The 22,758-nt window shown below is 47.7% G+C and overlaps 1 protein-coding gene across 2 annotated transcripts in view; it reads left to right on the top strand.

Annotated features, from left to right (window-relative positions):
* The first annotated feature begins 5,893 nt into the window (after positions 1–5,893).
* The window catches only part of CIC (capicua transcriptional repressor), a 38,392-nt gene continuing 21,527 nt past the window's right edge, over positions 5,894–22,758 (top strand). Inside the window, exons 1-2 of one of the 2 annotated variants that reach the window (XM_063312235.1) lie at positions 5,894–5,998; positions 9,898–12,486. In XM_063312235.1, coding sequence (XP_063168305.1) covers positions 9,930–12,486 — 2,557 coding nt within the window. In that variant the 5' untranslated portion in view covers positions 5,894–5,998; positions 9,898–9,929. Of the gene's footprint in view, positions 5,999–7,179; positions 7,267–9,897; positions 12,487–22,758 lie in introns of those variants that run through there. The other variant, XM_063312236.1, reaches the window with a different exon arrangement.

Raw genomic sequence — 22,758 nt, 5'->3', positions numbered from 1 at the left:
CCCTTTCATCCTTTCCCACGTTTCCTTCTCCATGAATCCCACGTTGATGTCATTTTTTTTTCTTTCGCTGAAGTCAACAAACGGGAACGGGTGGGGAACCTCCCAGTAGTGAACCAACTCTTTGGATCAGTGTTTCTCAACCTTGGGAACTTTAAGATGGGTGGACTTCAACTCCCAGAATTCTGGCGGGGGAATTCTGGGAGTTGAAGTCCACCCATCTTGAAGCTGCCAGGGTTGAGAAACACTGCTTAATTGCAATATTTGCTTTGTGGTGGTGGTCTGGAACCGAACCCGCCATATCTCTGAGGTATGCCTGTTTTGGATTTCCATCCCATGCGGGTGCTCAAGGAGGCAGACCCGGTGCTCCTCACTCTTAGCTCCCTGCAACAACCACCCTATAAGGTAGGTTGAACTGAGAGGGCCTGGCCAAGCACCTTCACTGTGATAGAATACTAGCTTGGCTTAACAGGAGGGTGGTTCACACAATGCACTGAACTGAAACTGACCCAATTCCATTTTAGCTTAGCCTGTTGCCTGAACCCAGCCCCTGTAGAAGGTTCTGCCTTTCAATAAAGCATGTTAACTGGAAAAGGTGCTACCAGACTGATGGGTGATATACAGAGTCTTTTTACGTCCCTAAACACAAATGCTGTGCTTAACTACAGCTGGTTCCATTGTAAGAACTATATATATTTTTGGAAACTTCCCTTCAGCCAGCATGGACACGAAAAGAACAATTCTGTTTTGCCGATAAGGGAAGGCAGATTTGAATCTTGACTCAACATGGCACAAATCCCATGTCTGTTCCTTTGTAAGAAGAGACTAATGTGCAAGATTCCCCCCCTCCCCGCTGGGGGAGGTCCAAATCACAAAACAAAGCGAAGTGGAAAATATGATATAAATGGAGTTGAGCTTCTAAAATAAAGGCTACATTCTTCATTCCAGGCCAGCCATTAGAGCATCAATAGAGTTTGTTTGGAAAAATTACTAGAGGTTGTTGCAGGACCAGTTCTGGAATGCAGCAAGGTTGGACGTCTGCCAAGGCTAGAGCCAATGAGGGGGCAGCTATAATTTCCATTCACTGGTTGCAATTGTTTATTTTCCTCTAATTTTAAGGGACCCCGCCAAACATTTCAAAATTGTTTAGCATGTACCCACATACAAGTTTTGGGGAGATGAAGACCACACTCGTGAGGTGCAAAGCAAGCTCCACTTCTTATGTACTTGTGGGTGATATTACAGTACCAACACAAAAGGGTGGAGTTTGTGCTATGATGTCACATTTTACCGTTTTCACTTGAACATGGTTAGCTGGAGACACTTATGGCCACCCTCTAAAAGGTGGTGAAGAAGCGGAAGGGCCAGGAGGAAAGCTAAATTTGATTCCGTTTAATTTAAATTGAATTAGCATTAGTTAATTATGCACTTCAGAGGGGCATCTGCAGAGGGACAAACAAATCAAGGTGGTGGGCAATACCATGTAACTGATACCCTGCTTTTTTAATGTGCACCACCAGAAGAGGTGGGGCTTCAATCATACAGGTGTGGGAGCCATCTTGAGTTTTTTTGACCCCCCCCCCCCCCGAAGAAACCCTGTAACCACAGCCAGGGTTCCTGACATGGCTTGTAAAGGTGCCAAGGGTGAGAAACTGGCTTAGCTGACAAAAGGGGATTTTGGGGAGTGGGGATGATCGGTGACCTCCAAATGCCTCTGGTGCAAGAAAACATATGCCATAATGAATCCGTCATTCATACTATGGTAATGTTTTCTCTGCTCCTGGCAAATTTTTGATGCAGTGTTGCAAGCAGTAAATGCAAGGAAGATAAGCTTTTGCCTTCTTGTCGCCTTCCATAGCCATTTCATGAACTGATATATGCCCTCCTATTCACTCACCCAGATTGACAGAGAAGTCTAGAAGCCTTGTTTGCAGTAAGCGCAGATCCAAAAACCTTCTGCCTGTTAACTCAGTCACCCCAAGATCATTCTAGGTCCTATACATAAGTATCCCTTGCCCAAAAGCTTGCACCCCATGTTGCAGCTGTGGGTTGGAGCAGTGTTACTCAACCTTGGCAAGTGTGGACTTCAGCTCCCAGCATTCCCCAGCCAGCATTCTGGGAGCTGAAGTCCACACATCTCTCCAAAACTAATGGAACCTACTGAGTCATCTAAAAAGAGTGGCCCAGCTCTTGCCCTTAAAAATAAAGCTAACAGATCCTTCCTATTGCGTGTATCAAGACGTTTTCATGAACTTGAGAATCTGAGATAGCAAAAAATTAATTGACATCCAAGGACTTGTAGATTCTCAGTCAGATCAGTGACCTCACCAGCACAAGCTCTCAACATCAGCCCAGCAGAATGTCATTAAAAAGTAATAAAAAGAAATGCAAACTGCTATGAATTAAGAAGGCAGCTCTGGAAATTGCCTGAAGGGACTGATTCCCCAGCAGGGAATTCTCAGCCCCCTCATCAAATTATAATTCCCAGGATTTTCGTGCGAGTGCTTGACACTCAAACTGGGATAAGATTGATATGTCTATGGCATCTTTCCCAACCTTGGCAACTTTAAAAAGTGTGGATTTCAACTCCCAGAATTCTCCAGCCAACATGCTGGCTGGGGAATTCTGGGAGGTGAAGTCCATACATCTTCTAATTGCTAAGGTTGAGAAACACTGTCTATGGAGTAGGTTTTGTCCTTTAATAGGCATTTGAAAACATGAATCCCCAGATACAACTGATTTCAATCAAGAATTTAGCCTTCCTAAATTTAGGACTGAAGATTGGTGCTTATGATGTGCAAGATATTTTACACCGATGCAGGTAATAGCTACAACCATACTGAAGGCTCCATCCCACCTTTTAGACCCAGCATGCTAAAAAAAACTGATTGCATGCAGCAAACAGACCTATCTAAATGGTGCATTCAAACTATGCGCCTTGTGAAGAAACTTAAAGTGACTTTTATTACCATACATCCTGACCTTTGCATGTTGACAATGATCTGTGCTCTCTCTCTTAACTAAACATCTTGCACAGCCTCTAGAGCTGTTCACTGTTGCAAGCAGAAACAGCAACTTTGACAGAGTTGGGGCTGATCCAACACAGTAATCCTTATGTTTTCCTTTGCCTGTATCGGCTTGGACTGCATAAATTGTGTTTTTAAAGTGCTGCATACTTTCAAACCTTACAAGATACCTTTGTTTTTTCCCCAGTTATTTGCAGCCAAAGCAAACTAAAGGCATACAGGCAGAATCAGTTCGTACATGTCCAGGCTCCTGGTCACCTGAGATGCTTGTGAACAAAAGATTTTTGGGTGTGCACATACAGCAATCATTCAGTTGCAGAGAAAGTTTCCAAAATACCAAAGCCTAAGAAACAGAACCAAATACCATAAAATAAAACCCATGTTTGAATTAAGCCTGTGGTTGAAAACATGAGCATTTAGAGCCACAGATAGCCTTCAAAAACTCAAAAGGAGCCTGGTAGCCCCTTTTCCAACTAACATATTTATAAGCTTATGCTTTTTAACTAAAAAAAACCTGGAAAATATGCTACCAGATTCCTTCAGATTTTTTGCCACCATAAACTAACACAGCTCTCCTGCAAGGCAGCCTCTGAGTAGTTTCTTTTTTTGCATACTGATTACAACAGCCGATCATCGCCATCAGCAGTACGGGTTTCCAAAATTTGGAGGCAGGATATACCTGAAAGCAGCAGCGTAATCCATAAAATAGGCTTAATTATAGAACCCAAACTGCTTCTCGGAACCTGGGGAAAAAACCCAGAAAATCTGTCCCAGATGATGTGACACTTTCCCACTCTGCCTTGTTATTTAACTCACTCTATCTTCTTCCCTCCCAAAAATACAGCCTCCAGCCACTAAAAGATTGCCCATGTCTAAGCTGTTTCCATACTTGTTCTGTATGTACCACACCTTAATCCACAAAGAAGTTTGCCATGGTGAGTTTCTTCCCCCACCTTGGTAACCACAGGGATCATTCACACTTGGACCAGACTACCAGCAGTTGGGACAAATTCCCACCCTGCAGATTTATTTATCGAATTTTATCACCACCCATCTCCCCCCAAAGGAGGGACTCTGGGCAGTTTACAACAAAAGGAAAGTTTAAAATTCAATACCATTATAAATACAATACATATGAATATAAATAGACAATAATATATATATATAATGTAATAAAATCCAGATGGCTAAAGATAGAATCTTAGTCCATGAGTCTATAGGGCCATTCTAGGGCACTAGCCATCCCCAAGAATGATTATTCCCCTTCCTGTTCCAGGCATGCTGGCAGAACCAGGTTTTTATTTTTTTACAGAAGTCCAGGAGTGAGGGGGCTTGTCTCACCTCCAGGAAGGAGAGTGTTCCAGAGGGCAGGAGCTACTGCAGAGAAGGGCTGTTTCCTGGACCCCACCAGATGAAACTCTTTTACAGATGGGGTCCGTAGCATGCCCTCTCTGCATGACCGGGTGGGATGGGTCCACCTGATGGGAATGAGATGTGATGGGAGATTCAGATGCTGTCTCACATCTCCACTTCTCATGAATAGCAAATTATCTGCAGCTTTTAGCTATCCCATTTGGGGTGTTAAGAATGTTTCGCACAGGATGGGATTGCTAAGAAACATGGATGTGAAGCCAGAAAAAGGGTTGCACTTTTGATATTTATCTATTTACTTTCTATCCAAAAGCACAGGAGCCTGCAAACAGGAGAAGTCTGCACACAACTTCAAAGCATTTTGCTCCCCCGTTGCTTTTGGCCCAGGGAATAAAGAAGATTCCCTGCAAATACTCAGTAGTACTTTGCCCTCAAGTCACTTTAGCAAAGCTCTGTACAATCTCTCTTGAGGCAGGGTGGTAGTGAGAATAGGCCACTACATATGCTCAGAGGCACTGCGCTACAATGTCTGAAACAAGCAGACGCAAATCCTAGTTGTAGGGTTGCACCAACGACATTCACACCCCCAACATTTGGACAGTCCCAAGTACTTTTACATTTGAAATATCTTAATTGTCAGGAGATATATATATTTACTTTTATTTTATATTTCCTAATGTTCTACCTCACAGGGTTGTTGTGAGGATAAAATGGGAGAAGGCGAATCAACACAACTCACTCAGATCTCGGAGGAAACAGGTGCATAAATGTAATAGATGCAGGGTTGAGGGAAGGAAGAAGGAAAGGTGGGGTATAAATGCAACCGGTAAAGTATTTATGATTGCAGTCGCATATTCATCCATTCCTCCGTGCGAACAGCTACGCAGCCAAGGCGTTTAAGATACAGCACAAGGGCTCCAACTTTCCCTCTTCCTGCAACCCCCAGAATTGCGCTCGTGGGAATTGCGCTGCCTTCTAAAGACCCACGTGCACTTCCTCTGCACGCGCCACTCCTGTTTGGGCTGGGCAGGGCTGGGCAGGGCTGGGCAGGGCAGGGCAGGGCAGGGCAGGGCCTGACCACACCGCACTTCGGGTAACGGGTTTGCCACGAACGCCCTAGGCATCAACTATAGGGACCGCGCGCAACCCCGGGGCTAAAACAGCACTGGGCGCGTTAGCTTTATCCTGCTGGAAAAGGAGGCGCCTCCCCGCGATAAGAAAAGCGGAAAAATAGGGGGAGAAGGAAAAATGTACTGCACGCGCAGGCGAGAGACCCCAAGTCCGAAAAACAGCCGCATCTCCACGTTGCCAAATACACTCAACTCCCGACTCCTCGCCCATTCTTGTCCTGTCGAAAGCGCTTTCTGATTGGCTGCCAACAGTAGCAGCAGCGACCAATAAAACTCCACCATGATGACCTCATTCCTCGGCCGCCTCAGGGAAGGATTGGCTGCTGTTGGCCCCGCCTCTCTATCCCCACGTGGGAAAGGGGATCCCGGTCCGGGCCCTGATTGGCCGCGGCGTTGTCGGCGGTGGCTCCGCTGTTGCTGAGGGGAAGCGCGAGAGGCCCGGCCGGGGCAAGAAAGGCCAGGAGCGGACCACCGGTAAGTTGATGAATATGCTAATGACATGCAAATCGCATTCAAATGAGCCCTCCAAGAAGGGGATTTCTGATGGGAATGAAGTCTACCTTCCCTCACCTCAGGAGTTGTACTTTGCAGTCCTGCAGGGGGGAGGGGACGGACTCAAGTAACCTGCAGAGCCTGATGGGAGTAGTAGTTTTTCCATAGGGAGCTCCCCAGGATATCCGAATGGAGGGTCGCCGCTGCGGACTACGACCCCCATGGAAGCCGCGCGCCGGGTCTCGGCTTGTTTAGAGGCTCTATTTCCCCAAAGCATGATGGGTGCCCTAGTCTTTTCGCTATCGCGTTCTTCGACTTTTCCTATGTCAAGCGCTGGTCCTGAAGATTTTCGCTCGCATGAATATCCGGCATCCCCACCTTTCTGAGAAGCGGTGCGCGCTGCATCTTGGGAGTTGTGCGTCCGTCTAGAAGAACTTCCTGGTTTCTTCTGTAACACTTTATAGGATCCGTGACTACTATGGCCGTGAGGCTTTGCGCGCCCAGCAGTTCGAATACTTCGCCCTGGTGCAAGATGGGAGTTGGTGTCTTTTCCTTCCATAGTTGTGTCATTCCCGATAAGAAGGATAATGCGCAGAACTACAAGTCCCACAAAGTAATGCTCGCTCTCTCCTTCGCTCAGCCTTGTTCCGCGGTACGTTCTGGGAATTAAAGTTTTTCTGGACGAGCAGAACTGCTTAATCAGCTAAAGACGAGAGCCCTTGAGGGACTACATGTCCCATGAGGCTTAGAGTAGGCTCCTTCTTCCTGTTCTTCTTGCTCCAGGTAAACAAGTCTCTGTTCTTGCTCCACCTCTTCATTCCTATTGGCTACTGTATGTTGAGTTTCTTCCCCTCCTTCCTCAATTCGCCTTTTCACAGGTTACTGTAAGTGTTCCTCTCCAGGGAGGGGCAGGAATCCTTTGAACGGTATAGCCCGCCCCTTTGACCGCTGATAGGCGGCGCTTACTGCCTGTCTTGCGAGGTGGGGAATGTGAAACCTGCGATGAGGAGCTATTGGCTGGTACGAAAATCTGTCACAGAGTTGTGGGTGCTGATTGGACGGCTGTTCCAGCTGGTCCAGATTCATTCACCATTTTGTCTGTTGGAGTAAAAGGGGCTCGGAGGGGCCGAGAGGGGCTCGGGCTGGACCATCGGGGAAAAAAAAGCGGGGGGGGGAGTTGAACTGTTCCAAGATTTCCTGGATAAAGACTTTGGCTTTACTAAACACTCTGGAAAAGGGGGATCGTTCAGGTAAGGGGGCTGGGAGGTGCCAACTTTAGTACCCCCACTAAGGGCGGGGGGAAGGGGAAGATCTGCAGAAGATAATATCTGCACCCTAACCCTTCAGAGTAGGAGGAGGAATACGTGGCATAGCCAACTTCATTGATTGCCCCCCCCTTCCAATTATGTCGGGGTGGTGCCAACTCTGGTGTCATGGCCCGGGAACCGGGGCATTCCCCACTTCTTCTTGTCCCCAAGTTTTAGTGGTTCGCCCCAGAGGAACCTGCAGAGGTGGGATAGCCCTTTGCAAAAATGGAATCAAGGAGCGCTACCAACTTTGCCCCTTTTCTTCTTCCATCAGAATGCAGGGGCTGGGTTGTGTGTGCGTGCGTGCGTGTGTGAGAGAAAGCGAGTGAGAGCGAGCGAGCGAGCGCAGGCATGTTTATTATGGGATGGCATAGAGGAGGCAATGTTCCAAGCTGAGACCCAATACCAGTTATTATGGGATAGAGGGATTGACAGGAGGCTAGTGCCTGCCTGTGGCAGGAGTGGGACGGAGAGGCTGGTAAGTAGAGGAGTTGCATAATATGGGAGGGTCTTCCTGAAGTGCAGAGAGCTGGATCCATAAGATCCAAGAGAAGAATCGCAGCTTTTGACAGCACTGAGGGTGGGGGGAGTGAGCAAGGTCACCTGCTGGAGGGGGGGTTGAGGGGTGGCCTTTTAAAGATAAGGGTATAGGTAGATGGGGTGGGATGAGGGGAGGAGAAAAGCTAATATGGGAGCAAGCTGTGACTCTGGAAAATCCCTTTCAGAAATTCCCCTCCGGGGAATGGGATTTGGGGCTAGGGGGAGTCAGGGGGAGGGCTGTGATGAGGAATGTCCAGTGAGTTTCAGGAATCTGAACTGTATGCCAAGGTTCAGCCCAAGATGTGGTGTAATGGAGAAAGAATGCCTCTAAGCTTACACAGAGTTCTGTGAATTAAATAAATTCAAGGGTAAGGCCAGACATCTAAGGAAAGGTGCAAGAAGACTAACATGAGGAACTGGGTTGAAGCTTAGGGGGGCCACTGGTGCTGTGTCTGGTCATCTCTCTTGAGGCAGCTGATGTTTGGAAACTGGGAGGAGGAAGTTTAAAATGATAACATTAAGAATATTGTAGAGGCAATCCTTAGATTGCTTTTTTCCAGGAAGACTCTTCCAGCCCCCTCCCCCGGCCTTTCTTTTGGTAGGGTGGGGGAAAAAGATGGAAATTTGGCTGCAGTCCCTATTAGACTAAGTTAGCAGATGGGCTGCAACCATTCCACATTCCTCTGCACCCTCCTCTCTCCGGGCAGCAAGGGAGATAGGGATCAAGGAGGACTGTTTTGGGAGGCCTCCAAACAATTGTTTCCACCCTGCCCCCCCCTTCCCCACCATAATTCACAATGAGAAATGAGTTAAGCTCCCCCAATACTGCCCAAGCTTATTCCTATAAAATTTAGAATCTTTTCAGTTGGCCAGGGTTCGTAGTGAATGAATGAGAGAACGTACTAGGAGAGTACCCAAGCTTCACTAAGTGTGAAGAAAATGGTTTGTTTTGAGCTATTTAATATTGGGAATGGCAGTTCACTGTTTGGGATTTCACTGAAGCCCAGGGGTGTCCTTCAGCAGAATCACTGGTATTAAGGATAACATTTGTCCCCACCCAGATATACACTGTTACATATCTCAGATCTTGTTTGCATGATTCAAAATGCAGGTAAAGACTGGCTTCACGTCTCACACTAAGCCATGGTTTGTTTTACTCATGATTCAGTAAACTACAGTGGCTGGGTTCATATGTCATGCTAAGCTATAAATCATGGTTTGTAACTAGAAAGGCTTGATTCAGGCAGACCCTAAGCTAAACCCACATTATGGGCTATTAGGAACACATCAATGGAAGTTGAAATCTTTCCTTTCTTATGCTCATGTTGATACTGAATTGGGATCTAATATTAAAAGTGTTGGAGCTCCTGGTGTTGAGTAAAACAGAACCTTATTATAATTTTTTTTGACACCTTAATTTTGTATCACTTGAAAACTTGTGCTTTTGTTATTTAGGACATAAACCCCGGATTAATTTTAAGTTAGTTCTTTGCTTGCTCCAGCATGAGTGAGTGTCTAGACCACCACCCTCCCCGCTTAGGATGGGTTGACATTTAAATTTTTAAAAATCCCTTTGTATAGATATGCTTGCATAATGTCTTCTTGTACGTACACATATGTGCAGCTTGTTAAACGTGTGCTTGCTTTTTATCTCTGAATACTCCCAGGCTGGCATTGATGCCTTCTTATTTTTTGGAGTAAGAGAGTTCGAGATAGGGAACTGGAGCAGAATAATCAGGAAGGGAAGCACAGGCATGAAGCAAAGGGGCATTGGGTTTTTAGGAGCAAGAAACAGCAATGAAATGGCATTTTGTGAAAGGGCAGTTGACGGCTGAAGCAGGGAAGTTATTTTGTTCACATTTCCAAACTTGTGATGGCCCACTTTGAAACAAAAATTTCAGAGTTCTTGAGCCTGGAGGATTAAGTTGGTGGTTGGAGAAATCCTATTACAGGGGAGTGGTAGAGCTCAGGATGGCCCTGGCATGATGAGCAGAGGGTGGCCCTGTAACCTCCTCCTTGCCTTTTTCTTCTTAGCTCCCTGAGTCTGTGCCCAGCCTGGGGGGAAAATGAAACCAGTGAGAAAGGCTGCCAGTTCCTCCTCTTCCTCCTCTTCGGGTACCAGCAGCTGCAGCCGCTCTCCGCCCTCCACCCGGGCCAAAACTCAGAAGCGCAAGACAGCCATTGACGAGGGGCCCACGCTTGAAGAGGGAGCAGAGGAGGAGGCTCCTGATCAGCCCCCGGCCTTTGTGGGTGCCCGGCGCATGCAAGTGCAGATGGACCCCAGCCTGCGGGACTTGGCGGGAGCTCACAATGACCCCTACAAACTGCCCGAAGGGGAAGGGCAGGTGGGGGCTGAGGCCTGCGGGACAGAAGCCTCGCTGAACCGCAAGACGGCTACTTTTAAGTCGCGCGCACCGTGCCGGAAGTACCCTGGGGGCGAAGAATCAAATGGGAGCGGGAATGTAGCAGCAGCCTTGGGGGATGGACCCCGGCGCTGCCCTTCTTCCAGCACTGATACAGCCAGTGAGCACTCTGCAGACGAGAATGACAAGGGGGTCGGGGACATGTGGGTGATGCCTCCCAGTGAATATGACCTGCGCCAGTTGCGCTCCCAGCGGGTGCTGGCTCAGCGTGAAGGACTCTTCCAGCCAGCCATTGTGAAGCAGGTCAGACGAGGGCAGGACTTGGGGGTGCAGTTTGTGGGGGACCGTGTCACAGTGTATTATGAAGGGGCGCTCGGGTCCGGCGCTGTGGATGTTGTTCTGGATGCTACCCCTCCACTGGGGGCTTTGACTGTGGGCACCCCTGTCTGCGCTTGTGTGGACCCTGAGGAGACGGCTTACCAGGAAGGCACCGTGGTGGAAGTCAGTGCCAAGCCTGCTTCCTACAAAGTGCGATTTGCCCGTCCTGTGGTTCTCCCTGGGGCTGCCAGCACTGCCCCCAAAGACTCTGCCTGGGTGCCCCGCTCCGCCCTGCGCCTTCTGCGCTCCCCGTGGCAGTGTGACGGTCCTTCCGAAGACAACAAGCCACCTGAAATAACGCCTCCTTTGCCAGAGCCAGAGGAGGTTGCTCTGGCCCTCCCGTGCCCGGAGCCCAAGCAGCCCGAAGATGCCGAAGTATCCAAGATCAGTGCTGGGGTGCGGTCAGAGGAGAAGTCCATGGTGGTGCCACCTCAGATCCTCTCCCCCCCGAAGTCTCCAGCCTTCCCACGCCTTCCGGAGCAGCGGTCGCCCTTGCTGAGTCCAGAAGCAAGCGGGAGCCGCAGCAGCAGTGTGATGTCTGTGGACAAGTGCAGCACGCCGGGCTCCTCTCGCTCTCGCACCCCGCTCACTGCCGCCCAGCAGAAGTACAAGAAAGGGGATGTGGTGTGCACACCCAACGGCATCCGCAAGAAGTTCAATGGGAAGCAGTGGCGGCGGCTCTGCTCGCGGGACGGCTGCATGAAGGAGTCTCAGCGGCGGGGTTACTGCTCACGTCACCTCTCCATGCGCACCAAGGAAATGGAGAGCCTCTCAGAAGGCCGAGCCAGCGGCTTGCGGGAGGGCAGCGCCGAGTTTGACTGGGATGAAACTTCGCGGGACAGCGAGGCCAGTAGTGCTCGGGGAGACTCCCGACCTCGCCTGGTGGCCCCTGCTGATCTGTCGCGCTTTGAGTTTGATGAGTGCGAAGCGGCTGTCATGCTGGTGTCCCTGGGCAGCTCCCGTTCAGGCACCCCTTCTTTCTCCCCTGTCTCCAACCAGTCCCCCTTCTCGCCTGCCCCCTCCCCCTCCCCCTCCCCTCTCTTCGGCTTCCGTCCAGCCAATTTCAGCCCCATCAACGCCTCCCCCGTAATCCAGCGGGCTGCTGCCCGCAGCCGCCACGTCAGCGCCAGCACCCCGAAGGGGGTCGGTGGTGCGGTGCTGAGCCCTGAAATGTTGCATCACGCCACCTCCCGGGAGCGCCATCATTCAGGCATCAGCTTTCAGACCAACCTTACCTTCACGGTGCCAATGAGCCCCAGTAAACGGAAAGCCGAGTCACACCACAGTAGCACCAGCTCAGCAGCTGACTTCCACAAGAATGACAGTCTCGACTCGGGAGTAGAATCCATCTCCCACACCCCTACCCCTTCCACTCCTGCCGGCTTCCGGGCTGTGTCCCCTGCGGGAGCTGGGCCCTTCTCGCGCTCTCAGCAGGCCTCTCCGCTCTTGCTGGTGCCCCCGCCAGCCGGACTGACTTCTGATCCTAGCCCCACGGTGAGGAGGGTGCCTGCCGTGCAGCGGGACTCCCCGGTTATTGTGCGCAACCCAGATGTGCCGTTGCCCTCCAAGTTCACCGAGAAGCCACTGGAGGGGCGAGTGGGCAGTCCAAGGATGGGCAAAGCTGGCTCCAAGGAACACTTGTCGGGCAAGGGGCAGTTGCAAATGCCGGTGCCCATTAACGTGGGCCGAACTCTGCCTTCCAGCCAGCCTAACGTGGTATCTGCCCCGGAACAAGCCCCACCTGTTTTCAGCGTGTCCTCCCCCTTTCAGCCTGTGGCCTTCCACCCCTCCCCAGCTGCCCTCCTACCTCTCCTTGTCCCCGGAGAGTATACCAGCCACCCTGCTCCCAAGAAGGAGATTATCATGGGACGACCTGGCACAGGTAAGATTTGTTGATTACTGTATTCTGTTTGGTTTTGTCCTTTGTGTAGCTTTTGCCTCTCTGTGTTTATTTCACTTTTTTCCATCCCTCCAGGCCCAAAATAGAACTAACAGTGTTAATCCAAAACAGCAGAGTGGTTCAGGGTAAAGGAGTGAGGGTTGGGGGGGGGATTGCAGGAGTCACAGTGCAAATGCCTGATTTAGTTTCCATATTCTAGTTCCAGTATTCTGAGCAATTCTGACAACTGCTTTCTTCTTGGCATAAGGCTTGTTGAAAGAGCTTGTGCAAGCCGTATCTTGCTTGGGTAGTCATAGGTGACCAGGAATACATGCTGGCAAATGAGTGGGATGGTGTAAGTGGCTTGCAATGTTGCACTGATTCTTTGCACAACCCAGAAACAAGCAGGCTGCTCAAGGAGGGAACCCTCTTTTCTGTAACTAAAATAGAATTGCAGTTCTGCATTCCTTTTCTATCAGCTCCAGCAGGCGATTAATCTTTTTTTTTCTTTTTTTTGTATAAGAGCGGATCTTGCTCACTGTGTTCCTTAGTGGATTGGATCTTGGAGACCGGTTTGTAAAATTACTCTTTTTTGAAAGCTTGATGCATAGCTTTGGGCAATCTTTTTGTTTTTCTTCTTTTGAAAGCTAACACTAGCATCTCCCAGAAAGGTGGTTGTGAGGATAAGTGCATTAACAATAATAAAAGCTGGAAAAAAATGGGATTTCTCTTCAAAAACCTGGGAGTCTGGGGGGTACACTGTGGTTGCTACACCCAGCAGAAGTTGTGATGTTAGGATTATTTGTTGGGGGGTAGTGTTTCAACTTTTCCCTCCCCCATCCTATGGAAAAAGGAAAGAGAATATGATATATCCATGAAAGGTAAATGATTTTTAAGGTACCAAATTCCATTCTCTTGAGAGTCCTCTTGGTGAACAGTCTCTGTAATCCATCATCTTGCTTCTGACAGTGGGCTTCCAGATGCTTCCAGAAAGCTGAGTGTGAAGTCCTCCTTTTGCTCTATCAACTGGAGATTCCATATATCTGTTGGGTAGAATAGTCATTGATAGGCCTGTCCTTTATGAATTTCAGTCATGGTTTCATAGCGTCCAGCCACTAAGTTGGTGTGCTTTTACATGAGGGGCACTAAATGTTGCCTTTTAGTGAGAGAGGTTTAAACCTGAGTTTAATTCTCCTGTCAGGATTATGCTTGACTTGGATTGGCTCATATCCAAGTTTGTTAATACTGTAAACCCATTTGATAGGAGTAGCATCAGAGTCCGTGTGTGCAGGGTGCCCAAAGCTGAACTGGAATTTCATCTTCGGTTTCTTAGATCATGATCGAAAGCAGGACCAAAGAGGTCCTCTCTGCCTTTCAGAGGTGACAGATGCAAATTTGTCCAAATTCTAGTCCCAAGATTTGAGTATATGAGATGTGGGGAACTAATACCTTGGGATATTTTTGTTAGTTTTCCAGGTTGAGTTGCTTGCTTCTATATTTATGCTTGAAGGAGTACAGAGTGACAATACATGGCAATTAGGTGTATGGACATGCTGGGGGTCCACATAACCATTTTCATAGTTCCAGTTAGGCAGCAAAATGAAGAGAGCATCCATGTGCAGTTAGTAAGTGTCTGGCTGGCTAGTCATGGGCCATAAAAACCCATTTTATTGTGTATTTGTTATAGGTTGATATTGAAGACCTGTAAATAGCAATTTGCCAGCAATGAAGAGGAATTCCTTGGATGGGAAAGCATATAAAGTGAAAGGCAGTTGGATCTTTTAGAATTTCTCCCAGGCCGTTCATAGGGCAGCTGGCGAATAATTTATTGTGCCTTATCCAGCATGGAGATGTTGGGTCAATACGGTGCTCACAGATATTCAGAAACCTTGGCATTTAGAACTTGATCTTGTAACACAGTGAAAGGTGTTATACGTTTGTGTGTGTGTGTGTTTGTGTAATATTTGCCAGTTTGGTGTGATGGTTAAGGCACCAGGCTAGAAACCGGGAGACTGTGAGTTCTAGTTCTGCCTGAGGCACAAAGCCAGCTGGCTGACCATGGGCCAGTCCCTCTCTCTCAGCCCTAGGAAGGAGGCAATGGCAAACCACTTCCGAAAAACCTTGCCAAGAACACCACAAGGATTAGTCCAGGCAGATGCCAAGAGTCAACACTGACTTGAAGGTGCACACAGACAAGATGAGCAGGACTGCAACTCTTTAATGCTTTCTGGAAGTTATATTAAGTTGTGATCCAATATGTATCCAGCAGTATAAAGTGCTGCTCTAGAATGACCAGTGCTTTGACCTGCCTCCTCTCACAGCAAGGGGAGGCTGTTGTATCCTTTGCTGGTGGGTTCCCAATCCCCCCTTTTTTTTAATTTGCAGCATCTGGAGCTGTTTCTGACTACTATTGTAAAAATTAGTGGTATAATTTCTCACCCTCTTGAGGCAGGAAATATATGAATAACTAGACAACCCATGACCCATTGGGTCATCGTTTCAGAGAGATTTCCTTATCAGAGTCCTCAATGCCTTCAACAGCGGCAGAGCTTCTAATGTCCTGCCTTCACTGGAAAAGTCCTTAAAAATTCAGGGAGACCTTCAGAGATGGATCTGCCTTGAAAATAGCCGATGTTGTTCCTACTGAACTGTATAGCCCAGTCAAACATCAGGAGTTGACCGCAGGAAATGCATTATGACATTTTGCATTCTGTCATAAAATATTGTATGGTAATTTTTATGTCATAAAATGTTTTATAAAATCTGCCAAATTTCCATTCCACGGAAGTGATGGGTCCTGGATTTTGGACACGTTCTGTAAGTTGGCCCATTTGAGGTACCTTGGTTCAAAAACTGTTGCCCTGTGATGCACTGTTTTGCCCAGTTAAAGGTTACACACAGACAAACAGGAGAGTTTTAGCAGTATATAGATGTAAGTATTCAAACAATAGGCTTACCATAGTTTAAAAGTCTAAAAAAATAGCCCCCCCCCAAAAAAAAGCCAGCCTTACCAACATGTATTACACAGTCCCATCCATTGCAGCCCTTCAGTTCCCAAATGTTTCATGTGGTTCCTGGAGATCAAAAGGTTGCCCTCTTCTGCATTGGTCTCTCATGTTGAAAAAAAAGTATCATTTAAATCATCTGTAAAAGACCAGAACTAAGAGATGGATGTATGTGTTACCTTTTACTGGAGAAAGGGGAGATTTCCACCTATTTGTAAGTGGGTATATGCATGATGTGATGACATATGGGTTCTTTGCAGAACATTTATCTGTCCAAGTATCTGCGGGAACAACATGACGCTTGAATCTGCCAGCAGCATAATAGTACGGCTTCCTGTAAGTGCTGGATATTAAAGATACCTTTCTGGTACGCTTTTTTTTTTTTTTTATCAGTGTACGTGGGTTGCTGCATCTGAGTGTAAGCCAGCTGGAGCATCACATAGAACATGTGACTTGCCAGGAGTGGTGCAATGAGGCACTGTTTATATGGGCAAGTATTTCTGAAGAATAGAGCTCACCTTTTTCTTCTCTCCTTCACCCAGTGCCACTCCATGGCTTATAGCTATCTCCCCATTCCTGGTTCAGAATAAAAACAAAACCAAACCTGTTTGCCAGCTCTGCAGGATGGAGAGAGAGAGAGAGCAGCTTCACATTTTAGATGTATTGTACATATATGATAACCCTACGTTCTGGACCTTAGTACCTTCCATGTGCTAGAACAATGGCTGGGGATGCTAGGAGCTATATGTGGTCCATATGTGGATGCTCAGAGAAAGTTGCCATGGTCCCTTACGGACTACTGAAATAAAATGGAATCTCTATATTACTAAAACTCTTGTGTCTGTTGGTTTGTAACCTTTAACTGGGTGAAACAGTGCATCGTAGGGCAACAATTTTTGAACCAAGGTACCTCAAATGGGCTAACTTACAGAATGCGTCCAAAATCCAGGACCCATGACTCCTGTGGAGTAGAAATTTGACAGATTTTAAAAAAACATTTTATGACATAAAAATTATCATAAAACCTTTTATGACATAATACAAATGTCAAAACATTCCCTGTGGTCAACTCTTGATGTTTGACTGTACTGTAGAGTTCAATATGAATGACACAGGCTATTTTCAAGGCAGATCCATCTCTGAATATCTCCCTGAATTTTTAAGAACATTTCCGGTGAAAGCGGTACATTAGATGCTCTGCCATTGTTGAAGGCATTGAGGACTCTGATAAGGAAATATCTCTGAAACGATGACCCAAAGGGTCACAGGTTGTCTAGTTTGTTAATGCTGCTAAAAACTTATTTTGGAAAGCCTGTCATTTCTCGCAGAAAAAGATAAGCCATTGAAGGAAAAAATGAACTAAAATAATAAAATAAAATGAGCATTTCTGATGATGTGCTTGGCTAGCCACCCTATGCATATAAAATGCTTCAGAAAATCAAGAAGAAAGAATTCTGGAGTCAGCTGATTTCTCCATGATGGGCCCAGGCTAGCCCAGCTGTTGATGCTCTCCAGACATAGATACTGCAGTCTTGATCACATACCATTCTCCCAGTGGTCATTTGGGAAGCCCCAAATGGTTGTGGGGCCCTAGATTTTGTCCCAAGGCCCAGCCCTTGTTGTGCCTGTTCCTTCTAGACCCTTCTCCCCCAAGATGTAGCTGAGCATATTTCTTGCTCCCAATCCCACTGAAAGTTCTTCATCTTAACAAGCATTGTGACTCCCTTCAGTTGCCATGTCCAGAGAGCTCTCTTGGAATGGATGTGATGGCATGCTTGCTGTTTATCTGCTTTCCTCACTCATGGAGGTGTGCTCTTCAAGGAACTCTGAGTTCAGGTGTTTAATCAGAGGATTTGGGCCCTGGTAGTGAGCAGGCTGTATAACATTATGCTCCAAGGACATACAGGTTTGTTCTTGTTCAGGCCTGTGCCTGCCTTGTTGGGGGGGCGGTCTATGATGTGCTCAGGGAAAGGAATACATAGCTGGGGAGAAGCCTGCAAGGTAAGGAACTGTGTGGCATGTGCTTCTCTGATTCCTAAGGTTGGGCTCCAGTTCTCCCTACAGCATCACATATGCAGGTTGCGGTCTCTCGGCAACTGGTAACCAAGACTACCGTCTCCCTGCTGCTTGGAGCCCCGTCTCTATTTTTATCATCAATGGGAAGGACCTGATCCAGATTTTGGGGAGGGGGGGCATTACATTTCAGTGCATATGGCTTAAGGCAGTGGAAGTGTTCCAGCTCACATTTCCACATCCTCACACATCCCCTTAGCGTCCATAACAAAGACACACTTGCTGCATTCTCCGTCTTTTTAAATTAATTGTTTTTAATTTTTATTCTGGCGTTATTATTTTTATAAATTACTCAAGGCAGGGAACATACCTAATACTCCTTCCTCCTCCTATTTTCCCCAAAACCACAACCTTGTGAGGTGGGTTGGGCTGAGAAAGAGGGACTGGCCCAAGGTCACCCAGCCAGCTTTCATGCCTAAGGCAGGACTAGAACTCTCAGTCTCCTGGTTTCTAGCCCAGCACCTTAACCACTAGACCAAACTGGCTCTCCATCTTACTGGGAACGTGCACACATTTTTGCCTGTGTATATTTTTCACAAGGGTCCTCACGTGTCACTTTTGTGAAGCAACTCAAGGAAAGCTTAGGGGGCTCTTGTGGTTTCTCTGTGTATCCTGATTTAATGTACCCAGCTGGAATTCCATGCCATGTTTGACAGTCCCAATTAGAGGAATAACCAGGAAAGCCATAGTAAGGGGTCCACATACTGCAATACTTGAGTTTTGAAAATGTTAAATGTACTAAAATTATGTCTTTCTGTTTCCCCAAGTGCCTTATTTTACTTTCATGCAAACTTTTCTTATGGCTCAAAAGCCAGAAGTGAGCGGGGCTTTGGAAGAAACCTGTGATCAAGCTGCCATATTTAATTACCCTATGAAACAGGGGCACAATGTTTAGACCAGTGTTTCTCGACCCTGGCAACTTTAAAATGTGTGGACTTCAACTCCCAGAATTCTCCAGCCAGCCCTTCTGTGGGAGTTGAAGTCCACACATCTTAAAGTTGCCAAGGTTGAGAAACACTGGTTTAGACATTCTGAAGAGAAAGTGAAGGGTGAATAGGTAAATACTATTTGGACATGATGTTAAATAAAAATTCTTTAGAATTCTGACTTCCCAAGACCATGTAAGCCTGTTAGTACAAGCAGTTTGGCTTTTTCTGATAGCAGGAGGCCTCTGACTTAGTCTTAGATCTGAAGTCTGTGGTTTTGTTCTTTCCTGGCAAGCCAAAATCATAAACCAAGAATAAATCCTGCTTTATGCCACTGGCTTGTTAAGACAGCAATAAGCTAGCAGTCCCAGTTCAGTTGTAACTGTAAACCAAGGCTGGGCAACCTTTTTAAGGTCAAAAGCCACACTTGACCTTTAAATGGCTTGCTCGGGGTCACTCTCCAAAAAACAGATGGGGCTAGGACAAGAGCTAAATTTAACTGCATTTTAGTTAAATTCAGTTAATTAAATAGTTTGATTATTCTCCATGGATTTAGTAATTTTCCTCTTCTGTCCCTGATCACAATTCAGGAAAGTGGTTAGAAGGGCCATAGATTACCCCTCCCCCACTTGAAATCAAACCATGGCTAGAAGTTTCCTAGCTTGCTTAGCTATTCCCACTCATGGGAGGAGTTTATCCAGAGTGATTTAACAGGATTGCTAAGTGTAGTTGCTTGTTCCTGATAAGAACTCTAGCTTAGTTTTACATCCAAGGTAAAAGGTAAAGGTTTCCCTTGACATTAAGTCCAGCCGTGTCCGACTCTAGGGGGCGGTGCTCATCTCCGTTTCAAAGCCGAAGAGCCAGCGTTTGTCCGTAGACATTTCCTCCGTGGTCATGTGGCTGGCATGACTACACGGAACGCCGTTACCTGCCCGCCGAAGCGGTACCTATTGATCTACTCACATTGGCGTGTTTTCGAACTGCTAGGTTGGCAGGAGCTGGGACTAGCAACGGGAGCTCACCCCGTCATGCGGATTCGAACCGCCGACCTTCCGATCGGCAAGCTCAGCAGCTCAGCGGTTTAACCCGCAGCGCCACCGCGTTTAACACCATTGCAATGCCAGTAAACTTATTACCGTGCATAGGACTTCATATTTCGATTACAACAAGTGAACAGGCATATGCACCTTTTCACAGAACGTATACTTGCATTTGGAATGTAAAATTCCCCTGCTGCTGCTGCTGCTGCTGCTGTGCAGAAATCCAGACAGGGAGAGAGTGGGGTAAAACAATTTGCAGTTTTTTAATGCAAAATTTCTTCCTGACATCTTTGGACTGGCAGCATGTCCCAGCAGTGTTTTTATCCTCTGACATCTTTGTGGCGTTTCTGTGCAGAAATATTTTCCTTCTCTCCTTCTCCTTCTTTTTGCATAGAGGAGCATTAGCCTTGTCAATTTAGAAAGTTCTGTAGTAGTTTAGTCCAGATATATTTTGGTAACCTTGCATGATTGCTAAGCCTCTGAGAAGGCAGAATGGGAATGGTGGAGGAGCATGTGTCCTTGCTTTTGAGCAGGGCCCTGCTTATTGATTACAAGAGTATCTGCAGTAAGTGAAAACTTGCATTTTATTTAAGAAAGTGTGTGTCTCTGTGTGTGTGTGTGTGTGTGTGTGTGAGAGAGAGAGAGAGAGAGAGAGAGAGAGAGAGAGGGAGAGGACTTGTGCTCATGTGACTAAAATTCAGAAGAGCTTGGAATCACTCCAGTTATATTGCCTGGAACTTCTCTGAAGAGAGGATAGGTTACATAAATAATAGGCATGAGACTGAAATAATGAATGAACGATGACACTGTAACCAACCACTTTTGGTCACACTGGTTAGACTGGGCATGGGGTTCTTTAGTTGGCCAACTGCCTGTTTCACTTCCAGTTGCAATTTGGCAACCTTTGCACATAGCGCTAGGTAAGATCAGCTAGAAGATTAATTCCGTTTCCCGGCTTTGACTGATGCACGCCTTACTGCTTGTCATTGAGCATCTCTGGACACAATTCAATGGAGGCCCCTTCCTTATCCCTGGGCAGTGTTTTTCTCTGAGATGGGCAGAAAAGTTCAATCCATTCTCCTTTAAACCATTTTAAAACATTTAGGAAATGCTAACCTTGCTAGCAAAATAAGCTGGTTTCTCTTTAACACGTGCTTCCCGTGTTTGAGGACAGCATGAAGGTCTGCCATATTTTGTTGTGTAGGCGACTCTTCCTGTAAATTCCCCATGAACATACAGGGTCCTGTGCCCAGCAAGTTCTGAGAGACTATATAGCAGCGTTTCTCAGCCTTGGCAACTTTAAGACGTGTGGACGTCAATTCCCAGAATTCCCAATGCTGGCTGGGGAATTCTGGGAGTTGACGTCCACGCGTCTTAAAGTTGCCAAGGCTGAGAAATGCTGCTATATAGGGTGTTCTGCAGGCATCTCTGTTGTGTGGATGGGATATGACTGTGTGACCGTCTTGCAAGAAGAAGGAAGTTCACATTCCCATGAATTATCTGCATGTGGGTAGATGTACCTTGTGGAGCATGAGAGGGAGTGTGGGTGTTGTTTTTTATACACAGTTGTCACCCCCCACACAAGTCGTGTCCGTTCTCCCTCACTGTGCCCTGGGATAGTACAACGCGTGCTGGGAGTGGTGTGTTTGTGTCTTCTTCCCCCCCTCACTTAACAATGGGATTCTCGCCCAGGCCTGGCCTGGCCTGGCGCCCAGATGTAGTGTGCGTATGTGGGGGTGTTCCTGTGTGTCTCCTCACTTCACCTCATTGCCTATTGGCTGCTTGCTGGGGGCTGGAGGCTGGCTGCATCCCACCCACCCCCAGACATGAGCAGAAGCAACATTGAGTCAGGCCTGTGGAGGATGAGACTGTGATGGGAGGAGGCGAGTGTGAGTCAGAGTGTGCAACATGAAGTGGAGGCAGCCTCTTTGGAAAATGAAGCGGGAGGGGGGGGATGTATCACACAACATTCAGACATTCACTGTCCCCCCCCCCATGCACACATTTCTCTTTCTCGCCACCCTGCCCCAGGGAGGAGAGATTATCCCAGGAATGCGTCTGTGCTGCAAGCTTTTAATCCCCAACTGGGCTGCCTGCCAGCAGAAACCGCTTCAACATCTGAGAGAGCAAGAGATAGGAGTGACTTTCATTCAGGGGCATGTATGGGTGTGCACACGTGATGGGGTTCCCACTTCAGGGTCTCTTCCTTCCTTTGCACGCCCAGTTGAGCTTAGCTATCTGTGCCCAAGCTATGTGTAAAATTAAGATGCTGGCCTGCAGGTGTGTGCACAGCCAGCCAGGTGCACACCTTAGCAAGTCCAGGCAGGGATGCCTGCAGCTTTGGGTGTCAGCTGGTCCGATGACCCACTCTCAATAGCACTGCACAGGAGTGTAAAGGTGAACTAGCATTTATTCAGATTCAGAAGCAATACGAGCTGGCAGTGAGTCAGAAATCTCCTTAACACACACACAGAAAAAGGGAAGGAGTGCACTGGGGACTACTGCTTGTATGCTGTCCCTGCCATCAAATGACACCTCCCCCCCAGCACTTTCCTCAGCTGGGTGGGCCCAGGAAGCATACTCCTTCAGGCCAGATAAAAGTCTTGGAGGTTGCGTTTGCTGAATGTGCTGGTTAATGTGAACTCTGATTAGGTCTTAGAGTGGCTTTGCATATTTGGTTTCCTTAATGTTCAGTGTGCTGGGCCACCCAGAAAAGGGTTAATTCAAGCCACCAGTTTACGTACGCCCTGGGAACCTGTTTCCAGTGCTTGCTTTAACCCCACCCTCGCTCTAACTCATCCCTTCCAGTTCTGCTTTTCCGCATCTTGTTCTGTTTTTCACCAATCTCTCCCCACTCCATTTGTCTCCCTTCTCTTGCCCCCCAGCTTCCCGCCCTTAAGATAATCCTGCTTTGCCCCTTCTTGTTCACCACTCCGTAGCTTGCGCCCCTCTTTGCAGCCCACTCTTTGCAGCCCTCCCTCCCTTCCTTCCTTCCCACGTTTCCCCTTTTCCTGCCTCCCCTTTTATTTTTGCTGTCAAGCGCCCCGCTACCCCCACGACCCTCCTTTCCCTCTCACCTTAGTCACATCCCTCTCACCCCCCCCCACTCCCGGGCGTCGTCTTTCCCTCCTCCCCCCCCCCGCTTTCCCCCCGGCGTGGTCCCTCCCTCTCCCAGAGTTCTGACAAGCGAGCCCAAGGCGGTAGAGTAGAAAAGGCGAGTAGGGGGGGAAG

This window comes from Candoia aspera, chromosome 10 (assembly GCF_035149785.1).
Source record: "Candoia aspera isolate rCanAsp1 chromosome 10, rCanAsp1.hap2, whole genome shotgun sequence".
Taxonomy (NCBI): Eukaryota; Metazoa; Chordata; class Lepidosauria; order Squamata; family Boidae; genus Candoia; species Candoia aspera.
Note: the sequence above shows the minus strand (reverse complement) of the source record. Positions and strands in the feature narration are given on the sequence as shown.